At 47.3% G+C, this 20,056-nt stretch overlaps 1 protein-coding gene across 1 annotated transcript; it reads left to right on the forward strand.

Annotated features, from left to right (window-relative positions):
• Positions 1–9,361: 9,361 nt before the first annotated feature.
• On the forward strand, positions 9,362–16,430 carry ACTC1 (actin alpha cardiac muscle 1). The gene is made up of 7 exons (XM_068162930.1): positions 9,362–9,453; positions 10,169–10,317; positions 11,687–12,011; positions 12,834–12,995; positions 13,090–13,281; positions 15,283–15,464; positions 16,099–16,430. Exons 2-7 carry the CDS (start codon positions 10,189–10,191, stop codon positions 16,240–16,242), a joined length of 1,134 nt encoding a protein of 377 aa, XP_068019031.1. The 5' UTR covers positions 9,362–9,453; positions 10,169–10,188; the 3' UTR covers positions 16,243–16,430.
• The last annotated feature ends 3,626 nt before the right edge of the window (positions 16,431–20,056 follow it).

Here is a 20,056-nt window from a genome sequence, read left to right on the forward strand (position 1 = left end):
CTGGAGAATAAATCTGATGAAGAGCAACTGAAGGAGCTGGGGGTGGGTAGTGTGGAAAAGAGGAGGCTGAGGGGAGACCTCATTGCTCTCTACAGCTACCTGAAAGGAGGCTGTGGAGAGGCTGCTGCTGGTCTCTTCTCCCAGGTCATTAGTGACAGAACAAGAGGGAATGGCCTCAAGCTGTGACTGGGGAGGTTTAGACTGGACATTAGGAAAAAATGTTTCCCAGCAAGAGTGGTCAGGGATTGGAATGTGCTGCCCAGGGAGGTGGTGGAGGCCCCAAGCCTGGATGTTTCAAGGTGGTTTGGATGTGGTGCTTGGGGCTCTGGTTTAGGGGTGAGCCTTGTAGAGCAGGGTTCTGGTTTGGACTTGCTCTCCAACCACTCTGACCCCAGCCTGCAGCACTGCATGGGGTTGTTGTCATCAAAGTGCAGCACCTGGCACTTGGACTTGTTAAATGGCATCATGTTGGACTCTGCCCATCTGTCCAGCCTGTCCAGGTCCCTCTGCAGAGCCCTTCTACTGTCCAACAGATCAACTTCTGCCCCCAGCTTGGTGTCATCTGCAAATTTACTAATGGTGGACTCAATGCCCTCCTCCAGATCAGAAGCAGTGAAGAAGGGTAAAGATCTGTTCTTAGTACAAAACATCCTGAATGCTTCTTGCAAACTGGCTTTGATGTGTATTGCCACAGAGGCTTTGCAGAAGGACTTAAGGAAGAGAAGGAGACTACATGGAAGCAGATTTGCCTTTGCTCATGGCTGTGGTCTGGTGGCAGTTGTCATTGGAGGTGTTCAGGAGGAGACTTGATGGGGTGCTTGGTGCCATGGGTTAGCTGTTTGGGTGGGTTGGATTGGTTGATGGGTTGGACACGATGATCTTGAAGGTCTCTTCCAACCTGGTTTGGTTTATTGGTTTATTGGTTGTGCTGCTAAATTTGAAAAGCAGTTCTTGGATAGGCTGTGGAGTCCTGAGCTCTCTCTACAGAACATGACAGGTGCAGAATCTATGGCAAATAAACAAGGCTGCAGCGAGCTTGGAGGAGACTGAAGGTGGAGTGGGACATAAATCAGGGTGAGGAAAGAGCCTTTGGCTGCAGATTTATGAGTCTGCTGCTTGAGATCTTCCTCTCGCTGTTCTTTGTCATCTTCAAACATCTAAACACTGATCTGCACAATTTATACACTAACAAAGGTCCCAAGCCATCTCCTTACACTTCCTGGGTGACACTCTGCAGCTCTGATTGGTTTTTACAAGCACAATTAAGAAGGAAACTGAATTTCAATAACCATAACTGCCATTGTCAGTTAACTGGGCAGCATTTAGCCTTGAGCACTGGTGAAGGGTGAGAAGAAATGTAAGGTGTTGCCAGTCTACCTTTGGCACCTCCAGCAATTGGAACTGCTATTTATTGTTGAGGAGCTGGCAGCTGCAGACTCATCAAGTATCCAAGGATGTTCCTCTGGTAATGGACAAGCATGTGGAAAGGTGGGGGTTGTGTTCCTGCACAAGCCCACGGCAGATGTGAGAAGTCCTGCTAGAAGTAGAATAGAATAGAATAGAATAGAATAGAATAGAATAGAATAGAATAGAATAGAATAGAATAGAATAGAATAGAATGGAATGGAGTGGAGTGGAGTGGGATGGGATGGGATGGGATTGGATGGGATGGGATGGAATAGAATAGAATAGAATAGGAGTGGAGTGGAGTGGAGTGGGATGGGATGGGATGGGATGGGATGGAATAGAATAGAATGGAGTGGAGTGGAGTGGGATGGGATAGAATAGAATAGAATAGAATAGAATAGAATAGAATAGAATAGAATAGAATAGAATAGAATAGAATAGAATAGAATAGAATAGAATAGAATGGATTGGGGTGGGGTGGGATGGGATAGAATAGAATAGAATAGAATAGAATAGAATAGAATAGAATTAACCAGGTTGGAAGAGACCTTCGAGATCATCGAGTCCAACCTATCGCCCAACACCATCTCATCAACTCAACCATGGCACCAAGCACCCCATCCAGTCTCTTCCTAAACACCTCCAGCGATGGCAACTCCACCACCTCCCCAGGCAGCCCATTCCAATGGGCAATCACTCTCTCTATGAAGAATTTCTGCCCATCAGCTTTCTAATGTCGGCAGGTACCTCTCAGAGGCACTGCACAGGACTGGCAGCTGGCATACATGGAGTCACAGAATCACAGACATTTGACAAAGCTTGACATGCAGAAGAATTGCAATACAGCCTGCTGTCCTTCAAAGTCACAAAAATGGCCCTGAGACAAGGAGCTCAGTGAAAATCATAGAATCATAGAGTTGTTAGGGTTGAAAGGGACCTCAAGAATCACCTACTTCCAACTCCCCTGCCATGGGCAGGGACACCTCACACTACAGCAGGTTGCTCACAGCCACATCCAGCCTGGCTGCAAAAACCTCCAGGGATGAGGCTTCCACCACCTCCCTGGGCAACCTGTGCCAGGCTCTCACCACCCTCATGGGGAGGAACTTCTTCCTGACATCCAATCTGAATCTACCTATTTCTGCCCATGCAGGCAGCAGTCAAAGTATTGAGGACATATTTCTGTTCCCTTGAACTACTCCGTGTCCCTCGTGCATAAGCCAGCCTGAGGAGCCTGAATCGGAGCAGCATCCCTGGGGTGTGTTTCAGCTCAGAGCAGGCTGCAGCCTTCACTGCATGAAATACAGTATCATAGTATCAGTCAGGGATGGAAAGGACCAAAAGGATCATCTAGTTCCAACCCCCCTGCCATGGGCAGGGACACCCCACACTAGATCAGCCTGGCCAGAGCCTCGATGCTGCAGTCCTACCCGGTCATGCCTGCTATGCCCTGGCTTGTGAGAGGTGCACTGCACTCCAGGACACCAGGGGTTCCTCCCGTGCAGGCACGGTGCTTTGAGGATCTGCTGGCACTCTCTGAGCCCTGTGCCATGGGAGTGAGAGCCTCGACCTTGCTTTGGAAGTGATATGTGGCAAAGAATAACTCTGGACAGGGCAGACTCGGAAGCACAAACTGCCCTTCGCTGCCACTCACCTCTGCTTATGTTGCCTGTGCCTTCAGCTCCAGAACAAGATGTTTGAGCTGCATCTCCAGCTCCCACTGCTCACCTCCTGGTTCTACCATTTCAGCACACACTTAAGATGGTTTAGGTTAATTACAAATGTGCAGCAGTACATGAGTGAGTGAGAGAGAGCTGCAGGCTGATGACAACAGCCTGTGACTGTGCAAAGGGTTTGAATGCTGGGAGGAGAGGAACATTTTAAGTATGAAACAAGGATTATCACTGGGGTGAATGAGACATAACTAAGAAAGGCAAACACTCAGTGAATTCTGTGGAGCAGTTTGCCTGGCAGTGTGACTATTAAATTGGAAGACACTCTCTGTCACAGCAGGAGAAAGATTTCTCACCTAAGAAGTTCAAAATCTGGGTGGTAAAGTGTAGCAGAGCTTTTCACAGGGGATGGCTTTCACGTTGGTGGTGACTGCACAATTGCCCTTTTTGGCTTCTCTGTGTGAAGGACAGCAAAGCTGGGGAGGGGTCTGGAGCACAGCCCCGTCAGGAGACGCTGAGGGAGCTGGGGTTGCTTAGCCTGGAGAAGAGGAGGCTCAGGGGAGACCTTCTTGCTCTCTCCAGCTACCTGAAGGGAGGTTGCAGCCAGGTGGGGGCTGGTCTCTTCTCCCAGGAAACCAGCACCAGAACAAGAAGACACTGTCTCAAGCTGCACCAGAGGAGGTCTAGGCTGGAGGTGAGGAAGAAATTCTTCATAGAGAGAGTGGTTGGCCATTGGAATGTGCTGCCCAGGGAGGTGGTGGAGTCACCATCACTGGAGGTGTTTAAAAAGAGCCTGGATGAGGCACCTGGTGCCATGGTTTAGTTGATTAGATGGTGTTGGATGATAGGTTGGACTGGATGACCTCAAAGGTCTTTTCCTACCTGTTTAGTTCTGTGATTCACAGCTGCACAGACACACATAGCCATGTATGACTCCTTCATGGCAGTGACAGCCATCATATGTTGTATGTTTGGCATTCTCATCTCATCAGGGCTCCTGCTCATCCATGAGATTCTGCTGCAGTGCTGCTTCCATTTCTAAAGCCTCTGTAGCTCCAAACAGCTGTCAGGGGACAAAATAAAAGCTGTCAGGGTGGCATTTGCTTCTAATTCTTGAAAAAGTAACATTTCTTCCAAGGTTTATGCTGGCCTGAGGCTGAAGAAAGGTAACATTTGGCTCTGTGTTAGGACAGATTTCATGTGTCATCATCCATTGCATTTGGAAAGAAGAGGTTTGAAGTGAGAAGATGTCTGCTCCATGACTTGCTAGGTCAGGGTATGCAATGGTTTGGTGTGTTATAAAAAGATTATTGTTTGTGCTGGAACATGGACAGAAAAGAATAATCTGAAAGACTGAAAAAAAGTATACAGAAATAGCTTGATCTTACCCATTTCAGCTTCTAAATGCTAAGTTCACTACTTTAAATTATCTGACCTTATACAGAATACAGAAGTAGCCAGGTTGGAAAAGACCATCTGAGATCATCCAGTCCAACCTATCACCCAACACCATCTAATCAACTAAACCACAGCACCAAGCACCCCATCCAGGCTCTTCCTAAACACCTCCAGTGATGGTGACTCCACCACCTCCCTGGGCAGCACATCCCAATGGCCAATCTCTCTTTCTAGGAAGAATTTCTTCCCAACATCCAGCCTAACCCTCCCCTGGCACAGCTTGAGACTGTGTCCTCTTGTTCTGGTGCTGCTTGCCTGGGAGAAGAGACCAACCCCCACCTGCCTACAACCTCCCTTCAGGTAGTTGTAGAGGGCAATGAGGTCTCCCCTGAGCCTCCTCTTCTCCAGGCTAAGCAACCCCAGCTCCCTCAGCCTCTCCTCACAGGGCTGTGCTCCAGACCCCTCCCCAGCTGTGTTGCCCTTCTCTGGACACCTTCCAGCACCTCAACATCTTTCCTAAACTGAGGAGCCCTGAACTGGACACAGTGCTCAAGGTGTGGCCTAACCAGTGCTGAGTACAGGGGCAGAATGACCTCCCTGCTCCTGCTGGCCACACTGCTTCTGATGTTGGCCAGGATGCCATTGGTCTTCTTGGCTACCTGGGCACACTGCTGGCTCATGTTCAGATGCTGTCAACCAGTACTCCCAGGTTCCTCTCTGCCTGGCTGCTCTCCTGCCACTCCAAGCCCAGCCTGTGGTGGTGAGCGTTCTAGGCTTTAAAGATTTTGAAGAGTCAGTGAGTTGGTTTGTGGTATTTTGGGTTTGGTTTGGGTGTTTAGTTTGCCTTTGCTTTTGCTTTTTTAAGCTGAAGAGCATTTGTGAGGATTTCCAACATTGCAGTGTGATTTCTTTCCCCCCACCACTCCCATTTCTATCAGGCAGAGGTTCTGATTTTGGCTTCAGTCAGAGCAGTGTCTCTGAGGCTGAACAATGCATCCAGTTTTGCAAGTGTCTCCTGTATATAATAATAGAGAGCCTAAAAATAATAGTATAGATTATTCTGCTACCCCATGAGCACTGTGCCATACTGAGGCCTCATGCTGCTGGGTGTTCAGGCTGGGTTAGGGTGCATGCAGGTCATGGCCACTGCAGGTCTGTCTCCTCTCCCAGTACTCCATCCTGCCTGTGTTTCTTTCATCCCTGGGGTCACTCCCAACAGCTAAGTCATGAGAAATGCAGGCAGTGTGTAGACCCTAGTCAGTCAGACACTATTTTTCCTCTAGATGACACTGCATAACATACTTCAGTAGGGTTTTTTTTTGCTTCTTTCCTTGCTTGCTTGGTTTATTTGAGGCTGTTTTATCACTTTGATGCAGTTTTATCACTTTGATGCAAAAAGCAGGAGGGTTTTGGCCAAAGGAATGACTTTAGCTGGGTGCCTTCTGAATGGCTAACAGGAAGGAGTTGCAATTTGGGATTTAAGCCTGTTGTGTGGTGCCCTTTTCATTTGACCTTGCAGTATATGGGGGAAGAGGAGGGAGGGGGAGAAAGGGGGCAGGAAGATTGATGAGCTCTCAAGATGTGAGTCCTGCTCGACCTGAAATTCAAGACTTGAGGAAAGAATGGAGAAAGGAAATGTTTAGGTATAAAACAAAGAGGAAAAATATGGGTTGTTGGGTGCAGTTTTTGCAGGGAGAGCTGGCTCTGTCTTATTTTCAGCAGTGTGTGTGCGTCTCTCTAGCCCAAGGGAATGTAGGATGTGACAGGAGGGTCTGATTGGGGAGGAATTCAATGCAGCTATCAACAGCAGGCTTCTATGTAAATACTGTAACACCTCTGAACCGAGGAACAGCTGAGATAACACTGTAAACTAATCTCTAGTGCTGGAGGAGCTGGCCAAGCCTTCACATTATGCAGTTTCTGTAGGAAAGATGGGCAAGGGGGGAAAAAAAAAACCCCAAAGCCAACCCACCCAAAACCCAACAAAGCAGCAGACCTAAATTATATCATGGAGTGAAATATGCTGACTTTTAAAAACTGGAAGCAGCATATGGTAAAGTATTTTTTGCCTTTGAAATGGTTCTCTCTGCCAGGCTCTGTGTGCTTTGCATATGTATTGATGCTTTTATAAACAGGCAACACGGTCACCAAGGTACTTTCAGCCCTCTATTACCTCTGCTTAATTGATTTAGGGTAATATTCACTCATTTAGGGTTCTTGTCTCATCAGTATTGGTGGTGCTGGATTTTTAATCAACACAAAAAAAGCCCCAAGCCCCTAAGAGACAAAGTTTGTCCAGAGCAGAGCCACTGAAGCAACTGAAGCACTCTTTCCCTGCTTTGACCTTTTGAGGTCATCATATTTCACAGCCCTACACCTTCTTTTCTTAGGTAGATAAGAAAAGAAAAGTGTTATCTATCTATCTATCTACCTACCTACCTACCTATCATCCATCTATCTATCTATCTATCTATCTATCTATCTATCTATCTATCTATCTATCTATCTATCGACCTACCTACCTACCTACCTACCTACCTATCATCCATCCATCTATCTATCTATCTATCTATCTACCTACCTACCTACCTACCTATCTATCATCCATCCATCTATCTATCCATCTATCTATCTACCTACCTACCTACCTACCTATCATCCATCCATCTATCTATCTATCTATCTATCTATCTATCTATCTATCTATCTATCTATCTACCTACCTACCTACCTACCTACCTACCTACCTACCTATCATCCATCTATCTATCTATCTATCTATCTATCTATCTATCTATCTATCTATCTATCTATCTCTGTCTCTCTATCTCTCTATCTTGAGATCTTGGGTGACAGGGTGGACTTGATGATCTTTGAGGTCTTTTCCAACCTTACTGATTCTATGATTCTATCTGTATGTATCTATGTATCTCTCTCTCTCTAAATAGATAGATACAGATAGATATAGATGCAGATATAGCTATAGTATCATAGTATCAGTCAGGGTTGGAAGGGACCACAAGGATCATCTAGTTCCGACCCCCCTGCCATGGGCAGGGACACCCCACACTAGATCAGGCTGGCCAGAGCCTCATCCAGCCTGGTGATATAGATATAGCTATAGATACAGATATAGATACACAGATAAACACATGCACATGTAATGTATATATTGCATATGCACAGATGTGAACTATACATACAGCTTTTTACACAAACAGTGTCTCAATTGAAACTAGTTGACCCTCCCAAGCCGTTTAAAGCAAAGCAAGAGCTATCAATGACCCCAAAGTTTGTTGCTACATCTTCAGACCTATGCTCATAACTGGCACAACCCCAAGATAAACTGGGGTAGAAAGGAGAAAAATGAGTCCACTCTCTCCAGTCTCAGAAGAAATGAAAAGTCTGAGCAGCTCTGATGCCCCCTTTAGTTTAGAAATGAGCAGCCAGTGGTTGCCTGTCCTTGCATCCTTGGCCAGAGCCAAACCCCAGCGTGAAGACAGCTCTTAAACCAACACCCTCCCAAGCCCCCCGAACTGCAGGGTGGGGCTGCATTCACAAGCTCTCTCCTTCCACCTCATTTAAGATGCGATGGCTGTCAGTCCTTGTATAACATCTAGCCTACAGGACCTGTGTTTCAGCAGCTGATCCAATTTACTGGGTGTTCCTTTCGTGACCTTTACATCCCACCCTTCCCTTCCATCCCAAACCTCAGTTCCTCATTTTCCCCTCATCGTGCCTTGCACAGGCAGACACTGGGCAGTGCACAAGCTGAGCTCCTGAAGGACACTGTACTCTTTGTTATAATGCAGTCCCTCCAGGACAGGCATTGACAGTCTCTGCCTGCACATACCAGGCCAAACCCACTCAAGGGATGCCTCTCCAGTCTTTCTATTTTTAACTACCTCCCCCTCACCCCCCTCTCCCCCAGTAAATAAAGAAATGAATGAATAAAAATCCTGGAGACGCAGGGATTTTCTAGGTTCCACCTCTGGAACAAATTATCAATGTGGATGTTTCAGCAACTGAGCAGGAAAACAACTGTCACATTGCATTAATGCCATAGCTGGGTTTTGGCCAAGCTATTCCCATCTCTCACCCTCCGCCCTGTACATATCGCTGAGCGTTACTGATCCGCCGTGCACGACGAGAGCAAAACGGGGGGGAGCTGAAGTATCTGCATATTGACCCAGCCCGGCAGGTCCCGGTTTGTGCCGCATGTGCCAGCCGACAGGCAGAGAAAAGCACGGGGGTTTTGCTACATGTGCTCGTCAAAGTTTAAAAGCAATCGATTGTGCGCTGCTCATTCCTAAGGCAACACAGGCAGCAGATGCTGCCTCCGTGCAGTAGAAGAGCCTCAGTTGCTGGCACCAAAGTAACCTCATGGGTCGTTGATTAAACAGGAGCTCGACCGTTTGGGGTTTGGTTGCTTTTTTGTTTGTTTGTTTGAGTTAAAAAATGAAAACCCGGGGGACAAAACGCCTGCCCAGTTTCCCTCACATCCTCCGACGATCCCGAGCATCTCCTCTTTAACGCGCCGCGGTTTGGGTCCACCTGGCCGGCACCCGGCGGCTGCTGGCACCACAGGGTGCCAGCGGCGGCGTGGTCGCTCCCCGGGCGTACCCTTGCGAGCCGGCCCGGGGCGCCACCTTTCCACTTGGCTCCCTGCGAGCCCTGGCCCCCCGGGGGGCTGCTCGGGGCTCCCTATTTGGCCATGCGGCGGGCCGGGGGCGAGCTGCCCCGCGCCTGCCTTACATGGGCCGGGCGACCGGGCTGCGTCGGGGCTGGCCAGGCTCCATTCATGGCCGCGCGGTCGCTCAATGGCGCGGAGCCGACCAAATAAGGAGAAGGTGGCTGCCCCGTCCCGCAGCGGCCCTGGCCGGCACTGCCCCTCGGGGGTTATAAATTTGGGCGTCTCCGCCGAGCCGGCACCCAGGCTGTCCTCCGCAACCCCCCTGCTGCCGCTGCTGGCCAGGTGAGTAGCGCGGCGGCCCCCGCAGCCCCTCGAGGCAGGCTCGGGGAGGACAGGGAAGATAGGATGACTGAGATGGGAAGAATGGAGGGAGGGATAGGTGGATGGATGGATGGATGGATGGATGGATGGATGGATGGATGGATGGATGGACGGACGGACGAGCGGGCGGGCGGACGGGCGGACGGATGGATGGACGGACGGACGGATGGGTGCGTGAGTGGGTGAATGGATGGGAGGCACTGGCTGGCGGCAGATGCTGGTCGTGCAGGTACAGCCGCTGCTCTGCCTGTACACCTGCCGCTTTATTTTCCTTCTGCCGTGGACAGCGCGCCCGTCCCAGTCCCAGCGCCTCGACGGGGCGCGACGCCCTGGGCCGGTGAAGTGCTCTGGGCAGGGCCGAGCTCTCTGTTTCAATCTGGGGCCTGACGGTATCTCTAACGATGCCCTAATGAGCATCCTATAAGCCTGTAGAAGCGGGAAGAAGAAAGCGGCTGACGGAGCGCATTTAAAGCCCTGCCCACGAAGGTGTCTGAGTCATCCGGCGGCGTCCCGGGACGAGTCAAGTTTCCCGCTGCCTCCGGCAGCGGTCGGTGTGCCGCAGCCGCAGATGGCGGGCGGGAGGGCGCGGAGGGTCCGCCCGGGGGTCTCGGAGGGGTCCGGCGGCAAAGCCGAGATGACCGCGGGGGTCTGGACACGCTGCCGCGCTGTGTTTCAGATCCGTGCCTCCCTCCGAAGATGTGTGACGACGAGGAGACCACTGCACTGGTGTGCGACAATGGCTCAGGGCTGGTCAAGGCGGGCTTTGCCGGAGACGATGCCCCCAGGGCTGTGTTTCCGTCCATCGTCGGCCGCCCGAGACACCAGGTAAATTGCGGAGGCAAGACCGGGACAGGACAAAGCCTTCCCCATCTCCCAAGCAGTCGCCTCCACGCAGTCTTTCCCTCTTTAGTTCTTTTGTCCTGTCCCAAGTACTCTGCCAATCGCTCTGCTCACTTCTTGCGGCAGTACTAGTGAGACATTCCCAGGTCTCTCCAGCGCTTCCTTCACCTCCCCTGCCTGGCTGTCCCTTATTCTCGCTTTCTATCACTTTGTCCCTTTCCTCCAGCTATTTCTAACTCTCCAGCTTTCCCCTGGATTGTCTTCCCTATTCTCTCTCCTAATGATCTTAAACCTAGCTTCCTACAAAGCTGCTGCCCACTCCATCCCCTGGGCCAGACCTGCTGCTGGTGCTAGTGCGCAGGCATCTCCACTGGCTGAATCTGCTCAGGATGGAGTTTAAAGCCCTTCCCACCTGTCCTGGCCAACATTTCACATACCAAACACCTTTTGTCTGTCTTCATGCTGCACTCTAAGCCTTCTTTTCCCCATTTCCATGTCATTCTCCTTCTGTCTTTGTCACAGTTGAATTGGTACAGAGAAATACAGTACTTTTTCCTCTTACAATTTCCTTACTAAAGAGTTTGTGATGGCCTTAAAAAAAATCCTAAACCCCCCAAACCCAAACCCCAACAACAAAACAGAACCTAAAGCATTTATGATTTGTATTTTGTTACTGTGGATAAATTATTGCTGAAGCTCCAAAGAAGTATGGAGTATCTTCCTCCAGTAGAAGGCATATTCCCCTCTTTATCTCCTTGTTCAGAAACTCTCTTTGTATGTATTTCTACATCTTCTCCTCATTGAGATATTATGCAGTTTTCTTTTCAGTTAAACCCTTGGACCAGAAAGAAGTAATTGAAAATAAGAGGTGCATTAAAGAATGGGAGGAAAATTCTTTCAACAGATTACAGGGGGAAAAGAAGGATTTCATAGAATTGTTAGGGTTGAAAGGGACCTCAAGAATCAGCCAGTTGCAGGGACACCTCACACTACAGCAGGTTGCTCAGAGCCACATCCAGCCTGGCCTTAAAAACCTTCAGGGATGGGGCTTCTACCATCTCCCTGGGCAACCTCTTCCAGTGTCTCACCTCCCTCATGGGGAAGGACTTCTTCCTAACATCCATTTCATTTCATAAGAAACCTTCAAATCTTGTTGACTCACTTTGTTTTAGTAATGTTCCTTTATTTCCCTAAACAACCTTCTAATGTGTGATTTTTTTAAAGCCATAACCTAAGACTACCAGAGACTGCTTGTGCCTTGCTTGAAAATAGCATAGTTGTCAGTGAGGGAAATACCTGAGCTCTGTGATGTTGTCTTCCTCACATAACTCTCTTCTGCATCTTCTTCTCTTAGGGTGTCATGGTCGGTATGGGTCAAAAAGACTCCTATGTGGGTGATGAAGCTCAGAGCAAAAGAGGTATCCTCACTTTGAAATACCCCATCGAACACGGCATCATCACCAACTGGGATGACATGGAAAAGATCTGGCACCACACTTTCTACAATGAACTCCGTGTGGCCCCTGAGGAGCACCCCACCTTGCTCACAGAAGCCCCTCTGAACCCAAAAGCTAACCGTGAAAAGATGACCCAGATCATGTTTGAGACCTTCAACGTTCCTGCCATGTATGTGGCCATCCAGGCTGTCCTCTCCCTCTACGCCTCCGGCCGTACAACAGGTAAAATAAACAGATCAACACCCTGGAGAGACTTCCTTTCAGGAACTCTCCTTCCATCCCACTCCACACAGGAAGAAAACCCCGTCATAACTCACTCAGGTTTACAGAAAAGGAGATCTTTGTAGCTTGTAGCTATTGATGATAACAGCAGCAAAAAGCCAGCACAAAACAGGCTGTGGAAAGAATAGTGTGGACCTGTCTGCGCTGCTTTTGCAGAGGCACTGTGGGACTGACTCCCGCAGGTCATGATGCAGATGAGGAGATGTTCCCGTGAAGACACTGCAGTTGCATGGCAGTTTAAGGGGTTAAATTTGGCCCCCCAAATGCCCATTATTAGGCCAACACAATTGGTCACTATTGCAGACATGCTTAATGCTCAGTGAAGCAGCAGCGGGAAGACTTGCAGGTGTGGGTTAGCTTAAAATCTGTACGGAACAACTGGCTGGTGGGAAAGTTCACACCAAACAGGAGTGTCCAGGCAGCAGAAGGAACAGGCAAGGTTTTTAGGGGCATTACAAACCTTTTACTGGCACAGGTTGCCCAGGGAGGTGGTGGAAGCCTCATCCCTGGAGGTTTTTGCAGCCAGGCTGGAGGTGGCTGTGAGCAACCTGCTCTACTATGAGGTGTCCCTGCCCACGGCAGGGGGGTTGGAACTGGATGATCCTTGAGGTCCCTTCCAACCCTACCGATTCTGTGATTCACTAGTGTAGAACAATGCCCCTTTGCCCCTTTATGCCTGAACAATCCAACATTTGGCTGTGTTTATTGATGCTCACTGTGCCCGAGGGTGATTCCAACTGCTCTCTGACGTTTCCCCCGCAGGTATCGTGCTTGACTCCGGTGACGGCGTTACCCACAACGTCCCTATTTATGAAGGTTATGCTTTGCCCCACGCTATCATGCGCCTGGATCTGGCTGGCAGGGATCTGACTGACTACCTGATGAAGATCCTGACAGAGCGTGGCTACTCCTTTGTGACAACAGGTCAGTGCTTCAGCTTTGCCCTTCTCTTGGCCCCTTCTCCTTCCTCTCATACCTCGTGTATCCGATCCTTGATTTGAATCCCATCTCCCTGCAGCTGAACGCGAGATCGTTCGCGACATCAAAGAGAAACTGTGCTACGTTGCGCTGGACTTTGAGAATGAAATGGCTACTGCTGCCTCTTCCTCCTCTCTGGAAAAGAGCTATGAGTTGCCTGATGGCCAAGTGATCACAATCGGTAACGAGCGTTTCCGCTGCCCCGAGACCTTATTCCAGCCATCCTTTATCGGTAAGTGTTCCCAGGAAATTCTTCTCTCTGTAGGAGGGATCAGTGAAGCAGGAGGTGTCCCACTCCTCTTCCTGCTGATCTAAATTTGGCATGAAATCAAACACTAAAAGAAGTAAATAAATAATGAGCTAGAGCCCCTGGTTCCTGTAAGCTGTGCATAGAATAGAATAGAACAGAATAGAATAGAATAGAATAGGAATAGACCAGGTTGGAAGAGCTCTTCAAGATCATCGCATCCAACCTATCATCCAACACCACCCAACCAACTAAACCATGCAACCAAGCACCCTATCAAGTCTCCTCCTGAACACCTCCAGTGATGGTGACTCCACCACCTCCCCGGGCAGCCCATTCCAATGGGCAAACACTCTCTCTGTGTAAAACTTCTTCCTAACCTCCAGCCTAAACCTCCCCAGGCACAGCCTGAGACTGTGTCCTCTTGTTCTGGTACTGGCTGCCTGGGAGAAGAGACCAACCCCTGCCTGTCTACAACCCCCCTTCAGGTAGTTGTAGAGAGCAATAAGGTCACCTCTGAGTCTCCTCTTCTCCAGGCTAAGCAACCCCAGCTCCCTCAGTCTCTCAGTCTCTCCTTATAGGGCTTTTGTTCCAAGCTTGATGTGGCCTCAACAATTAGCTGAGCTAATTGTTGCAGGTTTTAGACCCAGTTTTAGGCTCACCATTTTTCTGAGTGATAAAATGTACAGTTAGGATATCATCATTAGGGAGCTGGCCTCAGAGAGCCTTATAGGTTTTTAGGGTTACCATTTTTTTGAGTGATACAGTATACAGTTAAAATATCACCATTAGGGAGCTGGTCTCAAAGATCCTCACGGATCCATTCCAACGGTCTATGGCTTTACATCACTGGTGGCAAGAACAGCTCTCACTGCTGTATTTGTGTGGTGGGTTGAAACTACCACAATTTGTAATGCTTACTCTAAAAAAAAGCCAAACCCCAGACTCCACGAAGAAGCAAAGTATCTGGGAGAGGCAAAAAGTGGAATGAAAGGTGTGAGTGTGTATGTCTGTGCACTGCAACTAAACATTGCCACGGCCAGCGTGGTAACTTCTGCTGTTTGTGAGGGCAGCTGATGGGTGCAGCAAATGCTCCTAAGTCCTGAGCAATAAATGCAGTTGTTCATCAGCTGACATCTTGCTGTGGATCTGGTGTCAGCCCTCTCAGGAAGCACCTGTTAGGATTGATAAATTGGAATGCACAAACGTGCTGCTGGTTTCTTTTCCCTCACCACCAAGTACTAATCCCTTGGGGCAGAGTTTTGCTTGTGTTTTGCCTTGATCTTTATAAATAGCATCTTGAGTAGGCTGACAGAAGTTACTATTGTCTTTTTAGTTGTACCTCAACTGTTTTCATTGTCTTTATGGCTGTCTTTACTGCAGTTAACTAATACTTATTGTGAGACTCTGGCATAACTTGATGCTCATTTCACAGACAGAATGGTTGTAAGGGACCTCCAGAGATCATCCAGAGATCATCCAGAGATCATCTGTCTTCTAACTTTCTCTCATTGCCATTTGCTAAAGGAATTTATCTTGTCTGGGTTAGGTGTTAGGTAATAGGTTGGACTTGATGATCTCTGAGGTCTTTTCCAACCTGGTTGATTCTATGGTTCTATGATTATCTTACTGTGTATTTTGAGTCTCTTTCCTCTTCACACTCATTAGGATACTTTCCAACAAAGAAATTTCATTTTTCTAAGCTAGTTCTATAATATCTCTCTTTTTTTACAGTGTTTTTCTTTAATATATAGTAATCAGTGAATAGCTTTACAAGAAAAAGAGCTCGTGAGGAGAGTGCTTTGTTCAAAGAAACTCGCACAAAGTCTTGCACAAAGAACTCTCTTTGCACAAAGAACTCTTGTGCCATTTCCTTCATCATGAGGTCCTGGGTGACAGGTTGGACTTGATGACCTTTGAGGTCTTTTCCAGCCTTATGGATTCTATGATGATTCTATTGTCTCTATTTGTTCTTTTCTTCTCAAGGCATGGAATCTGCTGGCATTCATGAAACCACCTACAACAGCATCATGAAGTGTGACATTGATATTCGTAAGGACCTGTATGCCAACAACGTCCTCTCAGGCGGTACCACAATGTACCCTGGGATTGCTGACCGCATGCAGAAGGAAATCACCGCTCTTGCTCCTAGCACTATGAAGATCAAGGTAAGGAATTTGGCTCTCTACTCATAAAAGATGGATGAAATTGGAGGCATAGGAACAATTCTCCAGCTGATGGACAAATGGAAGAGAAAATCCCACTGAATCCAAATAATTTATGATGGTTGGAAGCAAGTGTTAGGAAAGAGGAAAATACAGTTGCAGATTTTCTTAAGGCACATTGCATGCACCAGCTGCTGAAGATCAGTATTGATATCACAGAAAAGTTCTTTCCTTTACCTAGGGAAATATCTAGTGGCTTGTTGTGTGGCTGATGTGGGTTCTAGAGGCTTGTTGTGTGGCTGATGTGGGTTCACTTGGTGCCATGGTTTCGTTGATTAGATGGTGCTGGGTGATAGGTTGGACTGGACAATCTCTGAAGTCTTTTCCAACCTGGTCTGGTGTGGTCTATTCTATTCTATTCTTTCCATTCCATTCCATTCCATTCCATTCCATTCCATTCCATTCCATTCCATTCCATTCCATTCCATTCCACTCTATTCGCTTGTTGTGTGGCTGATATGGGTTCTAGTGGCTTGTTGTGTGGCTGATATGGGTTCTAGTGGCTTGCTGTGTGGCTGATGTGGGTTGGTTATTCAGAAAGGCTGAATGAGGATCATGTTGCTCTTCTTCACCCCAGATCATTGCCCCACCTGAGCGCAAGTACTCCGTCTGGATCGGTGGCTCCATCCTGGCATCTCTGTCCACCTTCCAGCAGATGTGGATCAGCAAACAGGAGTATGATGAAGCTGGTCCATCCATTGTCCACCGCAAGTGCTTCTAAGCACTTTCCCCCCCCTCAATTTACTTCCTACTCAGGATGATGACGACATGCTTCTTGGAGTCTTCTGGCAACCCTTCCTGAACTCCTCAGTCATTGTACAGTTTGTTTACACACCCGTGCAATCTATTTGTGCTTCTAATATTTATTGCTTTATAAATAAACAAGATCTGGAGCTTGCAACCTACAAATCAGTGTCTTTTGGTTTATTGTTAAGTATTCTTTAGTCAAAAAAAGAAAAGAAAAGGAAACCAACCAAATAAAACAATAAACCAAAAAAAGAGGAGAGACTACATAGCCTGGGATTTGGACATTCCCATCAAACCTATCAATGCCTTCACTGCATGCCATGTCCTAACTGCTGTAGGTCATGGTTTTCCCATTAGTAAGAATTTCTGCTTTACAGTTTTAACTGTGCAACCTGAAGCAATAGAAGCATCATATATGATGATCTTTGAGGTCTCTTCCAGCCTTATTGAGTCTATGATTCCATGTATCAAGGCTTACAAAGAAAGAGCCTTCCTTGGTGGTAGACCCAGTAAGTGGAACAAGTGGAAGGGAAATTCTCCTGTTCACTCACTGGGATTAGAAATGTTTATTCTTTTGCATGTGTTATAAGCCAAATATTTTGAGACTAGCTTACTGACAGTCAAAGCTTCCGTAAAAGAATTATGCTAATACACTTAGAATGCAATTTATGACTGATTAGCTGAGTCCTAAAGAGCCATACAATTATTTTCTGTGAGCTATAAATATTTAGGCCAGGACATTAATTCAAGCTGACACTTTACTCATCTTCCCCCACCTCTTCAAAGCCAGAGATGAAGCAGTGAAGCCTTTATTGTACTCACGCACAAGAATTAAGCTCTTCCTAATTTTTCCTACAGTTGTTAGTCAAGATTATTTTCACATCACCATTCATATGCCTTAGGCAATTTTTAATCCTTAATCTTTGCTATCTTTTGTTGCTGTCTGACCCAGATATTGCAATCATAAATTGCATGTTTTCCGTGGGCCTTTGTATTCCTCACAGTGTCTTTTTATCACAGGATGTCAGGGGTTGGAAGGGACCCAAACAGACCATTGACTCCAACCCCACTGCCAGAGCTGGACCATACAATCCAGCTCAGGTCACAGAGGAACACATCCAGATGGGCCTTGAAAGTCTCCAGAGAAGGAGAAGCTGTGTTCTTTGGCTCTTTACAAGAATTAACATCTGAAAGCTTGGTTGCATGGGTTAGTTGATGAGGTGGTGTTGGATGATAGGTTGGACACGATGATCTTGAGGGTCTCTTCCAACCTGGTTTATTCTATTCTATTCTACACAGTGAGCTGAGTCTAGTCTAGCCTGCCCATGGTGGGGAGGTTGGAGTAGATGACCTCTAAGGCCCCTAACCTATGATTCTATGAAATAATGGAACCAATGGGGGTCACAGTTCAAACTATTTACAGGCTGGAGTTCACCTGGACTTGCCTTAGGAAATCAATCACAGCATTTATCAAAGTGTACATGTAGTTAGGCCAGTGCCACGGCAGGTGTTTGAAAAGGTTGGATTTCAGGATAATTTTACACTCAGATGCCATTTGAGGAAAAAAAAAAGTAATCATAACAATGATTACAAAAGCCAAGCAAACAACAAAACAAATGAGTCCACACAGCTGTGGGGGAACTCTGTTCATCCCACCTGAAAGGGACTAAAAGTGGCCCTCAGGTGTGCTCTGCAATCGAGCACTGGGCAATCTGCCTCCAGTTTGCTTACCATTAGATGCCAGTTTGCTGAGATGGCATTGGACCTGCAGCTCTGTTCTAAAGGTTTCATCTCCATGTTTCCTTGCTTTTGGGTGGAGAAGGGGTGTGAAGTTGTTCAAATAGACTTAAAAATAGAGATGGAAGTGCAAGCATCAACTTGAAATTCACACATACACTGAGCCATTTTAGATAAATGCCAAAATGATAGATAGATATGAGCATTTAAGCATAAATATGTACATTTAAGCATAAAAATGAGAATGTAAGCATAACTATGGAATGGTCTCACACTGCAAGGAAATGCTGCTGCCAAGATTCCTTTTCCTAACACAATACACATTAAGTAACCTGTGAATCCCTCAAGGCAAGGCCAACAGCCTCTGCTGGTCCCAAGGAAGGTTTTTCAGAGCAAGGAATCACCCTGAAGTTCACACCATGGAAAAATTCTGTATGTTGTGAAAACATGGGCACTCCTCCAGATTTCTGACCAACACAACCTTAATTGCTCAGACTTGAGATGCTTGCCAACCACATTTGTTTATTGTTCTCAAGAACCGTTTGCACTTTCCTTGCTTGGCCTTGCTTGCTAATTTGAAAGGTCAGAAAGGTCATCCCAGGTATTAGTGTGAATTAATAGGGTAATGCTGGACATGAATTACAACTAATTGGAGCTTAAAACGTTAAGCAAGTATGCAAAGGGAATGCTAACTCAGACCCAGTGGATGCCTGACTGATTGGCTCTGACTGATAGGTCAGGAATGGCAGGCATACAGCTGGCACCACGTTCATGGCTGTGATCAGTTCACCCTTGAGCAGGTGGGCATGAGGAGGGAACTGACTACGTGACTGATGGAAAAATTCCTTCCATAGACATTTTGAGGTTTGTAATTCACAGTTTATGGAAATGGATATGAGCAGCAAGGCCTGCAGAGCAGTGATGGGCTTGCATAGATGTAGGTCGTGACTAAAAAGCAGCAATGCCTCACCCTCCTTCTCCTCTTATAGAATATATCTGGATCTTTTTAAGGTTTAATGCCATAGTCCCATACTTTACCACTGAAAAATATGTATCCACACTCAGTACAGTGAAAACTTTCATAATTCAGTGGGGAATTTTTGATACGGAATCACAGAATTGTCAGGGTTGGAAGGGACCTCAAGGATCAGCCAGTTCCAACCCCCTGCCATGGGCAGGGAGACCTCACACTACAGCAGGTTGCTCACAGCCACATCCAGCCTGGCCTTCAAAATCTCCAGGGATGAGGCTTCCACCACCTCCCTGGGCAACCTGTGCCAGTCTCTCACCACCCCCATGGGGAAGAACTTCTTTCTAAAATCGAATCTAAATTTCCCCTCCTCTAGCTTGGATCCATTTCCCCCAGTCCTATCACTCCCTGAAGCCCTAAGAAGTCCCTCCACAGCTTTCTTGCAGCCCCCTTCAGATACTGGAAGGCCACAGTAAGGTCTCCTTGGATCATTCTCTTCTCCAAACTGAACCACCCCAACTCCCTCAGCCTGTCCTCGTAGAGGAACTATTTATGGAGGCAATTCAAATGAGGATAAGGCATCTGATCGATTTCATTGAGAGGACTTTGAGAGTTAAGTCACATAAGCTGGGATTCAAAACACTGATCAGAGATGCCACTGTTAAAATTTAGCTTCTGTCTGCATTTTACAAGAAGCCTTAGTTACAGTGGTATACCTTTTATGTGGCAAATGAAGGTGGTGGAAGGGGATGCAGAAATGAACTGGAGAGCACCTGTATGATAACCACTAAAACTACTGCAGCTCCTTCCTTAGGAAAGGCAAATTGAAACCCAGCTGTACCCCAGCCCTGCTGTGATCATAAATACTCACCTCTGAACTCTGAAACAGCTCAGCTAATGAGGACATTGACATACATTTTTGAGACCAGAGGATCACTGTTAACCTTCATTGCTCTTGATGAGATTCTCATTGGATGGAAGAAGGAAGCTTAATGCTTAGCTAAATCTCTAGATTCAACGCTCACACTTTGAAAGCAGTGTGTATAGATGGCAAAAGGTCTTGTCACAAAGTGTGTCCTGT

Source organism: Melanerpes formicivorus, unplaced genomic scaffold, assembly GCF_026170545.1.
Source record: "Melanerpes formicivorus ecotype bairdi unplaced genomic scaffold, bMelFor1.0.p_v2 SCAF_68, whole genome shotgun sequence".
Lineage (NCBI taxonomy): Eukaryota > Metazoa > Chordata > Aves > Piciformes > Picidae > Melanerpes > Melanerpes formicivorus.

Coding starts and splice junctions, on each gene's coding strand:
- ACTC1 (XM_068162930.1), top strand. CDS start 10,189: ATGTGTGACGACGAGGAGACCACTGCACTGGTGTGCGACAATGGCTCA. Junction 13,282..15,282: donor ATTCCAGCCATCCTTTATCG/GTAAGTGTTCCC, acceptor TTTCTTCTCAAG/GCATGGAATCTGCTGGCATT. Junction 15,465..16,098: donor CTAGCACTATGAAGATCAAG/GTAAGGAATTTG, acceptor TCTTCACCCCAG/ATCATTGCCCCACCTGAGCG.